Source organism: Sinocyclocheilus grahami, unplaced genomic scaffold (genome assembly GCF_001515645.1).
Source record: "Sinocyclocheilus grahami isolate Dianchi unplaced genomic scaffold, SAMN03320097.WGS_v1.1 scaffold710.1, whole genome shotgun sequence".
Classification (NCBI taxonomy): Eukaryota; Metazoa; Chordata; class Actinopteri; order Cypriniformes; family Cyprinidae; genus Sinocyclocheilus; species Sinocyclocheilus grahami.
Window position 1 is genome coordinate 680,437 of NW_015505889.1, and position 14,774 is coordinate 695,210.

The 14,774-nt window shown below is 35.7% G+C and overlaps 3 protein-coding genes across 6 annotated transcripts in view; 1 reads left to right on the plus strand and 2 right to left on the minus strand.

The window, feature by feature from the left end:
- ambra1a (autophagy/beclin-1 regulator 1a) overlaps positions 1–2,058 on the minus strand; it is a 91,511-nt gene extending 89,453 nt beyond the window's left edge. For all 3 annotated transcript variants that reach the window (XM_016244198.1, XM_016244199.1, XM_016244197.1), the window contains exons 1-2: positions 1,813–2,058; positions 230–463 (exon numbers count right to left, since the gene is read on the minus strand). In XM_016244198.1, coding sequence (XP_016099684.1) covers positions 230–361 — 132 coding nt within the window. In that variant the 5' untranslated portion in view covers positions 362–463; positions 1,813–2,058. The remainder of the gene's footprint in view (positions 1–229; positions 464–1,812) is intronic.
- Positions 2,059–2,604: 546 nt separating this feature from the next.
- Positions 2,605–7,100, plus strand: LOC107560092 (lysosomal acid phosphatase-like). The gene is made up of 7 exons (XM_016244142.1): positions 2,605–2,787; positions 4,859–4,954; positions 5,324–5,410; positions 5,843–5,995; positions 6,199–6,297; positions 6,796–6,885; positions 7,029–7,100. Exons 1-7 carry the CDS (start codon positions 2,704–2,706, stop codon positions 7,098–7,100), a joined length of 681 nt encoding a protein of 226 aa, XP_016099628.1. The 5' UTR covers positions 2,605–2,703.
- Positions 7,101–11,397: 4,297 nt separating this feature from the next.
- LOC107560120 (sorting nexin-1-like) overlaps positions 11,398–14,774 on the minus strand; it is a 10,786-nt gene continuing 7,409 nt past the window's right edge. Inside the window, exons 14-15 of one of the 2 annotated variants that reach the window (XM_016244201.1) lie at positions 12,951–13,022; positions 11,398–12,863 (exon numbers count right to left, since the gene is read on the minus strand). In XM_016244201.1, coding sequence (XP_016099687.1) covers positions 12,813–12,863; positions 12,951–13,022 — 123 coding nt within the window. In that variant the 3' untranslated portion in view covers positions 11,398–12,812. Of the gene's footprint in view, positions 12,864–12,950; positions 13,023–13,044; positions 13,317–14,774 lie in introns of those variants that run through there. The other variant, XM_016244200.1, reaches the window with a different exon arrangement.

The window sequence follows — 14,774 nt, forward strand, 5'->3', positions numbered from 1 at the left end:
TCTCGAAGAGTTCACCACGGGATTCACAAAACGCTCGCTGTTGAAAGATGGATCAGTATCCTGTTTATGTGAACCAGCTGCTCCACTGAATCACAACCTGTAATAGTGATACTACAGTAAGATCAGTAGGCAGCTTATTGCTTCTAACATTACACATTGTACCGAGCAGGCATTTCCCCATACAAGAGGCTCCAAGTCAACAAATGACAGAGATCTGTGCGTCAGTTACCTGGCTTTGCCATTTCATGCGCTGTGTCTTTTCCTCTACAAGCTGCTGTAGGATCCTGTGTGAGGCAAGGCCTCGTGCTCCTCGCTCTCGACTTGACAGGATACATACTGAGTTCTTCTGTCCCACCTTCATCTCCACAAACTCTTCCTCGCTCCAACCCTCTTACACCAGACCCAGAGCCGTCCACCGGCTCACACACAACTAGACCACCACTGCTACTGCCACGCCATCATTCTGGGTGAGAGACAAAGAGATCAACAAATGGTCATAAAACTTCCACAAAAAAAGGGCCATCAATGCTCATGAATGTCTTAGAAATATAACACATCATAACTTGAATACAACTCAATATTAATTTTGTGACAATGAGACAATTTCCCATTTCTTGGTAAGACGTTATTTAAATTCAGTGTTAAATCTTCCAGCATTGTATCTCACCACAGATTGTCTCCAAATATGATCTCTGCGCAATCAGCACAGGTGTCAAAGGAGATTACAAGGTGTAAAAGAACTTTTAACGCACATTGTATCAACACTACAGAGCGAAACGATGGTGTATCCTGGTGGTGTCACATGAATAGGCAGGGCATAGAAGAGCAGTGTAAAAACAATCAAAGATTGTTACAAAAATTACAAATACACACATGCAATGGCAGAAAGACTCCTTTTAATATCTTACACAGATAAATAGAAACTTTATTGTAGAGGTTAGTTAACTAAAACACCACCACCAACAAAAATAAATAAATCAAATAAATAAAAAATCAACTATTTTATTTCAGCTAGTTGCCAATATTTCACATTTTCATTTAGTTTAACTTGATGTACTAAAATAATGAAAACTAAAATAAACATTAATAAAAACCATATATAAATATATACAAAATACATTAAAAAACTATACAAAATATTAATAAAAAGGCTACAAAGGTATGTTACTCAAATCAAACTGGTGGGAAAGTAGGTAACATGTAAGATATGCAAGACAAGATATATTTCAGCAAACAACAAAAGAAAGGCTAAAATAGATAAGAACTAATCATGACAACAAATCAATAAAATTATATAATTAAATAGTCTTTATACATCATTAAATAGTAAGCAGCAAACGCAGTTTTATGCACTTGCCTGTATTATATGGATAAATATACTTATAAAATTATTAAAATGTTATTTACATTTAAGAATACAACCCTAAGCTAACAGGGTGAAAAAACATGGATTAGCTTTACATGTCTTGTGACAACTTGAGCTATCCTCCATCTGGCAAGCTACATGTTTGACTTCAGCTGTTATCTTCTGCTATTAAAGCTAGATAGGGGATATAAAAGTGCTATAAACACTTAGTAAAGTAACTTCATGGTCATAGAATAAAGTAACCATTGAAAATTATATAAAATGTACGATGTTTGTTTTTGAATGAGGAAACTATGCTAACAGCTTTCAAATTTAGCAGTTAGCAGGCTAGCGTTACAGTTTACGGGTGGTGTATTAATACACAGTTGTGTGGTGTTTAAATTATGAGTGTTGTTTTGTTTAAAATATGTTTAAGACAACCACACGAGGTCTCAGATTTGGCCTACCTTTTTCTCATATTTTTGTCCGAATATACTCCTTGAAATCGTAGATGTCAAGTGAAACAAGTACGTTTGGGCACTTAAGCAGCAGGAACGTTGTTTAAATATTCAGTATAAATTGTATGTTCGGCTTTATATAAATATTGTGAGAAATAGTTTTGTTATTTCCCGAAAAGAAGGTCGAATGTACTTTAGATTTGTTGCTGTGTTCAACACCTCCTGCCAAAAAAAAGCGTACAGACAAAGCCAGTAGAGCACAGATCCTTTGTAATCAATTACCGAAAACATCGTTCACAGGCGAACCTGAGCTGTCGCGTTTGTTTTTATACAGTCTATGCTGTAAACACAGGTACAGCGGTAATAATTCAACCCTGTGCATACATAACACCTTGCTATTTACTTTCTAGATGAACCTAGTATTTTAAAATGTCTGTATGAAAATACTAAATAAAATAATATAAAAATAATATATATTACCATTCAAAATTAAAATAGCAAATTAAGTGTGAAAACAATCAGTTATCATATTATGAATTATTACATTGCATACAATATAATGAAGTTGGCACATATTCAAGAGATAAATGATTTTCATAACAAGAACTTTGAGAACAAAGAAATGGTTTACATTTGTAGGGCTAAGAATAAAGTATCTCATATTCAGATACACCATATTTGAGGCTTGGATATCAGGTTAAAAATATAACAAGAGTGGGTTTTCATTTTGACCGACCAATCAATGTACGTGTTTTGCGTCGCAGAATGCGTTGACCAATGGGAGCCCTCTTTTACCCGGAAACCCCTGCAGCTCGTCTTGTGTTTGTGTGTGCCAGATCAGCCAGACGACGACCGTTCAATGAGGTTACTGTACTCTGCCTCAGCTGCTCGTCCACAAGTATGAAGTCCTGTTTTCTGATCGTCGTTTTCCTCTGCACTTTCAGACTTTCCAGTGGAGAAAGGACGCTGAAGTTTGTCACTGTTGTGAGTAGTGTATAATGGAGCTATAATCTGTCTGCGGTATTAAACTAACGTACTGTCTGCAGCTGTTTTGACAAATCCGTTCGGCTTAAAAACCTTTCATAAAATGACACACACATTCTGACTCTTTGTTATGTGTCATATTTGTGTGCATTACAATGTGAGCTGAGTTTGTGTATCCTTTTCGGTTGTATTCGCTCTCAATGCTTTGCATTGATTATATTGTATCGACAGTGATATCAGTCTAGTTTGAAACGGTATCCAACAGTAACAGCGCGTGAGTGGCAATATCTGCTGACATGCTTTGCACATGCACAACTTTGTTTTTGGCTCTACAACTTGTTCTCGACTTAAACTTGGGTTATTTGATATTGTATCCAACCTATCAGCTTACTAAATATTTGAGTTCATCACATGATGAAACATGTTGTTACTTTCAGTTAGGGCTGCACAATTAATCGAATTTCTAATCGCGATTACAATTATGGATGCCACAATTAGGTAATCGTTCAAAGCGGCAATTAATCGTTCAAAGTCCACTTATGTTATCCTGCATGCTTAAGATGCGTTTTTTTCTTTCTACACGTTATCTTAATGGTTTTTCCCATTATTTTAGTTTTAGTATAACATTATAATACCATTCATATTTTTATTTTTTTATCATTTAAAGAAGAAACCAATCCGCTGTTTAGTTGACATTTGAGGCTTAATACTATAGAAAAGCACTACCAAGTTTTTCAGTTAGTGTTTTCAGCTTGTTTATTTTCATATAAAAATACGGCATGCAGTTGCATCAAAACAATGGTATTAACATCATTCAATGTAAATTGTGATAATCGTAATTAATAATCGCAATTACAATTTCAAGGGAATAATCGACAATTATGATTGTTGTCATAATCGTGCAGCCCTACTTTCAGTGCACCTCCCAGTTCAGTCAAAGCAATAAAATGCTTTGATTCAAGCTATCCCAGTAGGTTTATTCCAAGTAAATTCTACTGTGGTTCTTTTGTATTGGATGTATAGATAGGAAAAAGGCCTGGCTTTTGATGGGCAAGTTTTGTATATCCAATTATAAGGAAGTTCTGACGATGTTGAGGCATCTTCATTTTGTGGTATCTCAGAAGAAACCGCTGTCCATTTATTTAATTGTTTTATTGTAATTTAAGTTCCTTTATTCTTAGCCCTACAAATGTAAGCCATTTCATTGTTCTCAAAGTTCTTGTTATGAAAATCATTTATCTCTTGAATGTGTGCCAACTTCATTATATTGTATGCAATATAATAATTCATAAACAAAAATGGTTAATATTTCCATTGTGTATCCCCACTCTAAAATTCCAATCGCTTAGGCTTATACACAATAATAAAAGTACCAGATTGTATGCTAAATGAGAGTATTTAAAGATGTGGTTTAACTTTTCTTCTATTTGCACACATAAATATGTTTATTCTACTTTGTACATATGTTGGTGTTACTGTATCATATTGAAGATATGAATGTTTATACATTTTGTTTCACCTCTGTGCCACATAAAAAAAAAATGTTTGTGGGTAGACATATTTGATACTGACACCTGGTTTAATTATGTGAAAAGAAGTGTTCTGTGGTAAATCATGACGATCAGGTCAGTGCAGATGAGGAAGTTTAAACCAGAGGGTTGTGCTGTTTTAAGCGTGATTGTGTAACATGACTATAATTGAATGCATTCCTAGAACACCTACTTAAATGATTCAGGTAAATCTTTCTATAGACTTTAGTGTAAATGAGAGAAGGCCACAAGCCAGTACTGAAAACTTAATGCATGATACATATTTAAACATGGCTGATTTCTGTGATAGACAGAGATAAGGAGATAGACTGAATCTGCTTAACCAATTAGATTGTGTTTACACACAGCTGTGGCTTGTGTCCGGGTGTCAGGATGAGCACATGACAAGTTGGATTTGCTGATCTAGTCACAGTTGCACAGTGTAGTTCTTCCTCCTGAACACACACACACACACACACACATACATACGTACATATATAAATCCCCAATACTTATGGGGTATTTGACTTCCTCTCCGTCAGCTTTATCGTCATGGTGACAGATCTCCAATCAAGGCCTATCCAACTGATCCCTATAAGGAGAGTGACTGGCCCCAGGGTTTTGGACAGCTCTCTCAGGTACAGTATGCAGACACACACACATACTTTATGCTCTTTGTTTTAATTGGTTGTGTGCTACTTAAGTAGACTTTAGTTTATATAGTGACATGCAAGTATCTGTGCTATATTGTGTTTATGTATACATTGAGGGGGTGACCCGCCCCTTACATAATTACAACACTTTTTATAGAAAAATAGTTATGAGTAAAGCCTTCATCTCACATTCAGATGACTGTTCACAAAAACAGTTTATTTCTTAATGTTTACAACTTTAAGTTAGCGCCAAATTACTGAATGCACCTTTAAGGATTTTATTTCATTCTTTCACCATAAGATTTAGTAAGAGGGTGTTTTTATTACTTCAACTCAATCTTCTGATCATTTCAGGAGGGAATGAAGCAGCATTTCGAACTGGGTCAGTTTTTAAAGAAACGGTACACCGGATTCCTGAGTGAGGACTATGACCGACATGAGGTTTCTGTCTCTTTAAATTGTTTAAACATATTTAATAAACTTAAAGGGATAGTTCACCTTAAAAATTATAATTGTCATCATTTACTCACCCTCATGTCGTTCCAAACCTGTATGAGTTTCTTATGCTGAACACAAAAGAAGATATTTTGAAGAATGCTGGTAATTGGACAGTTGAAAGTCCCCACTGACTTCCATAGTATTTCTTTCCTTACTATGGAAGTCAATGGGGACCAACAACTGTTTTATTCTTTAAAATTCTTCAAAATATATATTTTTTTGTGTTCAGCATAGTAAAGAAACTTATACAGGTTTGGAACGGCATGAGGGTGAGTAAATGATGACAATTTTAATTTTTAAGGTGAACAATTCCTTTAAACGTAGAGTTGTCATGTTTGTTTAAATAGAATAAGTAATCCTGTCTTTGCGTTATAGATATTCATAAGAAGTACAGATGTTGACCGCACTCTGATGAGTGCAGAAGTGAACCTGGCTGGCATGTTCCCACCTAATGGTTCTGAGGTGTTTAATCCAGATATGAAATGGCAACCAATACCTGTTCACACTGTCCCAGCGGATGAAGAGAAGGTAGGACATCACACTGCAGTTCTGTTCCCACTTTTCTCTCCACAATTTTGTGGCTCACTGAAACTTGGCCCTGACCTCTCTAGCAATGAAGTCATATTTGCTGAGCAGCAGCATCAGTAAATGTCTCTGTAGGTTTCAAATCTGTTTCCATGGCTACATGACCTGCCTACAGTGTTCTTGTGCGTCTTTTTTTTTCTTTCCAGCTGCTTTCTTTCCCTCTGGATGACTGTCCACGTTACACACAGTTAATGAACGAGACTGAAAAAACAGACATTTTTCTTAACATGACTGAAACCTACAAGGTGAGTCCACCTTGCAAAAACTCATTTATAACAGCAGAGCATATGTCATAAACATAAGATAATTTTACAGCGATTATGAAAATGAATAAGTAAATTAATAACATTCTTCCCTTAGATTTAAAGACCTGTTTTTAAGATTATATTGAATCCCTAGATTTCTGACCTTGTGAACATGCTTATTTTGTTGGGTAAATATCATGTAAATGGAAGAAATGTAAATCATTTTATTGATTTTATGAATATGTTTCAAATACTTCAAAAAACAGAAAGGCAGAAAGCTTGCTCCTCTGTCAAAGTATTTACAGTTTACATTTTTGTTCACGAGGCAATATGCCATTTTTATTCTTGCTCCCTATTTTTTTCATGTTAGTAATTCACATACATGTTAGTACATAACTTACAAACTTGCAATGTAAATGTGCAAAAAGAAAAAAAAAATTAGATGAGCCATCCCAGCCAAAATGGTTACTACACTCATAATAATTTCATTTTATGCAGGCCTTCATAGAGATGGTGAAAAATAAAACAGGACTGGAGAAAACCAACATTGAGACTATTTGGAGTGTGTGTGACACATTGTTCTGTGAGGTGAGTTGCACACATGCACTCATGACTTTATCTAGCATTAGGAAAAACTGCCAATCAATCTTGCCTATTAAGTATTGTCTTTTTGAATGAATGATATATTGAAGACTGTGTGTCAATGTAGTTTTTTTAAACTCCCTATCAAGTGCAGCATTGAGGTTTTCTCCATAGAGGAATATATTTTAAACGATAACTTAACCATGAAAGACTTACTGTGAATTATAGAGTTGTAATAGACAGTCGTTAGGGAGTCGTTATAGACAAATTTTATGGCTTGTGGGTAAAACTGTTCTCTATACCCGTCTCCACCCCCCGATCCCTAAACCAACCCATCTCCACCCCAAATAAACTCTACAAATTATAATTATTTATTTAGGAGATGGTCCTCACTGCAGAACCCATCACACTGCAGTTCTGTTCCCACTTTTCTCTCCACAATTTTGTGGCTCACTGAAACTTGGCCCTGACCTCTCTAGCAATGAAGTCATATTTGCTGAGCAGCAGCATCAGTAAATGTCTCTGTAGGTTTCAAATCTGTTTCCATGGCTACATGACCTGCCTACAGTGTTCTTGTGCGTCTTTTTTTTTCTTTCCAGCTGCTTTCTTTCCCTCTGGATGACTGTCCACGTTACACACAGTTAATGAACGAGACTGAAAAAACAGACATTTTTCTTAACATGACTGAAACCTACAAGGTGAGTCCACCTTGCAAAAACTCATTTATAACAGCAGAGCATATGTCATAAACATAAGATAATTTTACAGCGATTATGAAAATGAATAAGTAAATTAATAACATTCTTCCCTTAGATTTAAAGACCTGTTTTTAAGATTATATTGAATCCCTAGATTTCTGACCTTGTGAACATGCTTATTTTGTTGGGTAAATATCATGTAAATGGAAGAAATGTAAATCATTTTATTGATTTTATGAATATGTTTCAAATACTTCAAAAAACAGAAAGGCAGAAAGCTTGCTCCTCTGTCAAAGTATTTACAGTTTACATTTTTGTTCACGAGGCAATATGCCATTTTTATTCTTGCTCCCTATTTTTTTCATGTTAGTAATTCACATACATGTTAGTACATAACTTACAAACTTGCAATGTAAATGTGCAAAAAGAAAAAAAAAATTAGATGAGCCATCCCAGCCAAAATGGTTACTACACTCATAATATATTGCATATTATCTATATGCAGAGAACACAAGATCCAGGGGGCGTGGTTGGATCCAGATCCAACTCCTCCCACCTTACATATACCTAAACCTACCTGTCTCCACCAACTGATTCCTAAACCCACCCATCTCCACCCCTAAACCTACCTGTCTCCACCCCCTGATCCCTAAACCCACCCATCTCCACCCCTAAACCTACCTATCTCCACCCCCTGATCCCTAAACCCACCCATCTCCACCCCTAAACCTACCTATCTCCACCCCCTGATCCCTAAACCCACCCATCTCCACCCCTAAACCTACCTATCTCCACCCCCTGATCCCTAAACCCACCCATCTCCACCCCCTAGATGTGGATCGAACCAAGGTTATTATAGTTTTTAAATTTTTTATTAGTTTTATTTTAATATCGTTTTCCAATTTGCTGTACAATTCAGTTTAGTTTTTATTAGTTTAATTAATATTGTTGTTAGTTTTAGTTTAGTTTATTTTGTGAACGCATTTTTATTTAGTTTTTATATAGTTTAGTTTCAGTTTTAATTAAAGTGTAACAGAATTAACAGTGATGCAAATGTCTAGCGACACAAAATTAACGTATGCTGAGATTGATTAAATGGTAAAAGTATACAAATATACGCCAAAATGAAGCAGTCAAGCCTTTTTACTAAATAAATCTACACAAGTTGTGCTTAATGTCATCTAATGATGTGTATTGAGATATTTAATATGACAATAAATGTAACCTAATTTGGTTATGACGGTTAGATGTCTTTTTTCTATTTTAACTATCATAATGTCCTGCTCACTTTTCTGTGAACAACTGCACATAAATCATAACTGGGACTAATGAAATTCAATAATAACGGCAATCGCATTTAACAGTAAAGACTCGTATTTGAATATGTTCTTTTCATTTATTAAGAATTATAAGCGTGTTTATGATGTGATTTAGCCTATGCACATTTCTCCGAAAGCCTGGCAGAGTGATCACAAGATGCTATGCTAAAGTTTTGTATTGTTTTCAGAAAGGATGCACATTCTTGTCTTTTTTTTCTGTTAATTATTACGTTGCGCTGCGTGCCTGTTTTTCTTCAAAGCACCAACGTAGAATGCCTAATTTTGGTTTGATTGCTTGTGGTACATGAGAAAATAAATCATTTTGCCTACCTGATGTAATAGATTTAAAGGGGTCATATGATGCGATTTAAATTTTTCCTTTCTCTTTGGAGTGTTACAAGCTCTTGATGCATAAAGAAGATCTGCAAAGTTGCAAAGACTAAAGTCTCAAATCCAAAGAGATATTCTTTATAAAAGTTAAGAGTTAACCACGCCTACCTAAAATGGCTCGTTCTAACACGCCCCCACATATCTACCTCACTATGTGGGAAGATTTGCATAACGCTGCCCAAATGTTCACACAAAGAAAGAAGGCGTAACTTTTATTCTCGCTGTAGTATTGTTGTTGCCACTGCCGACATGTTGTGAAGACGCCGAGCTTAAAGTTTCTAAATCACTTTGTATAACGGTCGTTGGTTGTTATAGGACACCTTCAGCTGTTAGCGGTGCTCTGCCCTCATTAATGCAACTCCTTTCTGATTTGAACTCTAGGAATTAGTAGCCTTCGGAGACCTAAATTGGAACTGGTTACAACCAGTATCTGATGATTTCAGAGCTTATTGTGATTCATTAAATCTCTTTCAGATTGTTGACAGTCCCACACAGCTAAACATTAAAAATCCGGAAAAATCATCACTAATAGATGTGATTCTAACTAACGTTCCTCATAAGTACTCAACAGCTTCCATATTTGCAAACGACATTAGTGACCACTGTGTCATAGCAACAGTTAGAAATACTAAAATACCTAAGATTAAACCCTGCATTATAGTCAAGCGTAACATGAAGCATTTCTCAGAACAAGAATTCCTTTACGAGTTATCGAATTATGATTGGGAAAAAAATAATATTAGTACAGATGTTGATAGTGCTTGGAACCTCTTTCATGAGGGGTTCACCAATATAATTAATAAGTATGCTCCGCTAAAGAAATACAGAGTTAAAGGCCGAAACAATGCTTGGTTTTCTTCTGATTTAGCAAATATCCTTCATGAGCGCAACGTGGCATGGGCAAAAGCCAGAAAATCAAATCAGAATTCTGACTGGCTGAATTCAGGCAACTGCGTAATGCATGTACTCTAAAAAATAGAAAAGCCAAAGCTGACCATTTTCTTTCTCAAACTACTCGTAACCTAAATAACCCATCAAAATTTTGGAAAACTTGCAGTGCCTTTAACTAATATTTTTAATTTGTGCTTAAACACAAATGTCATTCCTTTCATCTGGAAATCAGCCTTTGTGGTTCCCCTGTTAAAAGGTGGTGACCCTTCCATCTTAAATAACTACAGACCGATCTCACAATTGTCTGTTTTGGTCAAGGTTTTAGAGTCCCTTGTCAGTGATCAATTAAAAGATTTTTTTTAAAAAGCGGAGACTTCAACATTGGTATATCTTCATATACAAAGCTATTTTAGGTCTACTTCCATCCTACCTTCTGACCTACATCAGTGTAAATAACACTGGGACTTGCAATCTTCGTTCGCAGGATTTTTTCCTTCTGTCTGTTCCAAAGGTTAGAACTGAGCAGGGAAAAAGGCTTTTAGGTATGCTGCTCCCTCTTCATGGAACAAATTACAGAAATCTATGAAAATTAATACGCTGGTCTCATTGGTAGCTTTTAAGAAGATGTTAACTGACTTGGAGGCAGTCACATCTGGCTGTAGATGTTCTGACTGATGTGTTATTGATTGTGGTTCATTTTAAAGGATTCGCTATTTCAGTTGTTTTATGTTATTATATTTTGTACCTGTATGTATGTATGTATGTATGTATGCATGGTTGTACTGCTGCCTATTTTTTTAAACAAATGTTATATTGATTAGTTGATGAAATCCTGATGGTTTGAGATGGTGTCCTTAACGGGATAGTTCACCCAAAAATGAAAATTTTGTCATTAATTACTCACCCTCATGTCATTCCAAACCCGCAAGATCTCCGTTCATGTTGAAGATGTATGGAGGTCTTATGGGTTTGGAACGACATGAGGGTGAGTAAATAATGACAGAACTTTCATTTTTGGGTGAACTATCCCTTTAATCTGAAAAGATGACAGCAACTTTTTTTTATTCCGTTTTATTTTCATCAAATAGACAATGTTTGACAGGACAACCGTTTTAAACCAATCCACATCTTTCTTGTACCAGGTCATTAACATCATGTTAATAAGTCAAAATGGAAGCTTATAATACATGTGTAACAGCACAGAGTCTTTAGTGTCAGGAAAAGAGCTTCAAACCAACATGTTTTTACCAAGAACATATAACGCAAAATTCATTATTGGTGTAAATCTGGCTTTAAAAAACATTAATGGACCTTTGCTTTGAATATGGGGGTGTCCCCTCAATATCCATGCCATTTAAGGTCCTGGGGCCCCATTTATAGACATGCGTAGAATGATCTAGTGATGTGTGAATATACAAAAGTTTCTGAAATGTTCATATGAACAATTTATAAAATGTCTGTATGCACAAAAATGTCCCTAAATGCATAACTTAATAAATCACAGTTCATGTGCAATGTGAAGAAGTACATCAACTACACTGACAGTATGCACACTAATACCACTTCATGGCTATATTATTATATAATTCGCTAATTGCAGTGACAATCATCACAAAGCAGTTAAAATATTGCTAATTTGTGAATATAAATGCATAATGTGCCTATTTATCTTTACATGTTCTTAATCGAGTTTAATTACTGGTATATGAGCACAAGAAGTTCATACACATGCTTTTTCCCAATGTTAAATCCCAATGTTCCTTACTTTTGACATAGAATCAAATTCATGGAATTGAGGAGCAAATCTGATCATAAATGCATTTTATAAATGAAGCCCCAGTTTCTGCAAGGTATTGTGATATCATGAATACACCAGCGGTGCATAAATGTTAAAGACAAAGCATCCACAGTACAAATGTTTTTACACATTCTCCTAAAATTAATTAAACTTTTTTTGTAATGTATGTTTTAACAAGTTCTTTTAGAATTTTTAATAGAAATGTTTGGACACCTATACTGCAAGTAGACCTTTATCTGGACCAGTCCAGATCAGTGCAACTGTTTGAGAACATACAAATTCAGTTAAAACTATCAACACAAAATATGGGACTTCATTCAAAAGACACCAAACATTTTCCCTTCATAGTCTGTGAATCTTTTTTTTTTCTATATCATACTCTGACTTTGCTATCAATTTAAGAATGTGGTGCAACATCAGGCTGAGTTGAGTGCCTTGCGAACATCTCAAGGGTTTCTCTCTATTATCTGGAATGGATTACAATCTTTAATGTCTCTACTGAAACATTACACAGGCCAAGCACCATTAAAAACCTTAAGGATAACACCGAACACACACACACACACATACGTGCACACATAAAAAAATATTCTTGCTGCACCTCACACACAGCTGTTCTTTTTTAATGCCGCTCTGCCCTTTAACCTCTACACTCAACATTCAGTTGTGTCACTGCACAGGTTTACCATCACAATCTGGGGATCTGCTTATCGATGAACGAGTATTAAGATGTACAATGTTATTTCACACACAGAGAGCAAAGGAAATAGGAAGAGAGAACTGTTGATTGTCTGTTGTCAAGGTCAAAGGTTAGGAGCGTGTGAGGCAAGGCTCTGATCAAGCGATGGCTTTGGCCTCAGGCAGGAAGGCCTCCCAACACTTCACCAGCTGGTTTAAGATAAATAGCAATTCATGAAAGACTATTCAGTGGTGTATAGTGGTGTGTACACTACAGTGGTGTAAACAAACACTTACCCTATGCTGTGTGTGAAGCAGGGACTCCAGGTATTTCACTATGTGCTGTTTGAAATCTCTGGCTTTCTCTTTCTGCCACAGAAAAACAATTCTATTTTATTCTTATATTTTGTGATGTAAAAAGTATTGCCAATGGTCACAGCTTCTGGAACTGGAACTACTCAATTTCGGATGAATGCTGGTAGATTTTTTTAAAGATAATTTTTTAACATTTACAGTGGTAAGTTGATGATTTTATTGCGGTCCATATCCAGAATGACTGTTTTTCTTTCCACTATCCATGTGAAAACTCCTGGCTGCATTACCTACTGTTTTTTTACAAACAGAGGTTGTGTGGTAATTGAACTGCCGTCCCAATCCACCTGTCTTGAGTTTAGAAAAAGAGATCAATCCAAAGTCACCAAGCACCCTCTGGCAACTGTTGTGCTTTGCTTCATTTTAAATACGGATAGATATATTTTGTCAAGAATAATACAGGAAGTCACCGCACCTCTATAGTGAAAAACGAGAACAAAATTACACACGCTTCTGAAATAGACAATTATTATGGCAGCAACATGTAACAAAATTAAAAAATATGTAATATTTGTATAAATTAGGGCCTGCATAACTAATTATTTTAGCAGCTGACCAAACAGTCAATGTTTGCCCAATGTAAATAGTAATGCAGGGCATTTAAAATCATAAAACCATAGCACATCAATGTTCCTATTCTTAAAGGGATAGTTCACCCAAAAATTAAACTTCTGTCATTAATTACTTACCCTCATGTCATTTCAAACCTGTAAGATCTTTGTTCATCTTCGTAACACAAATTAAGATATTTTTGATGAAATCCAAGAGCGTTCTGCCCCTGCATAGACAGCAAGGGAACTACCACGTTCAGGGCACAGAAAGGTAGTCAGGACATTGATAAAAATAGTCAGTGGTTCAACAACTTCAACTATTTTTTCTCTTCCGTTTCAAACTTTGACACACGCTTACGACAGTACCATGTCAGAACACCGGCTCCAGCATCAGCAACACCACACGCATCCGTCGTGTTACTTTTTCTGAATGCGGGGCGGAGACTAACACGGGAAAAAACATTTTTTTGAATAAAGTTGCTATTTTTGTTTTCTTTACACACAAAAAGTATTCTCGTAGCTTCATAAAATTGCGGTTGAACCACTGATGTCAAATGGACTATTTTAATGAGGTCCTTACTACCTTTCTGGTAATCGCATTGTTGTCTAAGCAGGATCAGAAAGAACTCGGATTTCATCAAAAATATCTTAATTTGTGTTCCAACGATGAACGAAGGTATTACAGGTAGACTTGTGCCGGAATTGGGTAATGCGATATATCACGGTAATGAATATGCATGATATTGTTATTGTGGGCACTTCTAAATACCGTGAATAATTATATATTACAAATTATTCCGAATTTTGAATGCATTTTAAGAATACTTTTCCCATCAACTGGTCAAAATGCACAACAGCGCTGTATGCTGCATGAAAGAAGCGTGCACACTCTGATGTAAACAAGCCGGACCAGAAGCACATGGAGGAACATGCAAGAGACTCTGGAGGAAAGCGCACTTTCACTCTCTGATAACAGATGGTGCTAAACTGCAGCAATAATAATAATAATAATTCATTTAAATGCAGCCGTTACCCTGTAAACCCTGTAAACAAAGCAGCTGCACTACTTTTTGCTTCTGAATCGTGTTTATATTATTTAAACAGCCATTCAGATTTGTGTATTTGCTATGATGTTCATCACAGCGCCAAATACTTAAATATTTAGACTTAATAGGCTATTTATTTTCAAACTTTTTTT

Bases quoted from the DNA above. Each gene is read 5' to 3' on its own strand.
- LOC107560092 (XM_016244142.1), top strand. From the start codon at position 2,704: ATGAAGTCCTGTTTTCTGATCGTCGTTTTCCTCTGCACTTTCAGACTT. The intron at 5,996-6,198 runs GTAGGACATCAC...TTTTCTTTCCAG, and splicing joins TCCCAGCGGATGAAGAGAAG to CTGCTTTCTTTCCCTCTGGA. The intron at 6,298-6,795 runs GTGAGTCCACCT...CATTTTATGCAG, and splicing joins ACATGACTGAAACCTACAAG to GCCTTCATAGAGATGGTGAA.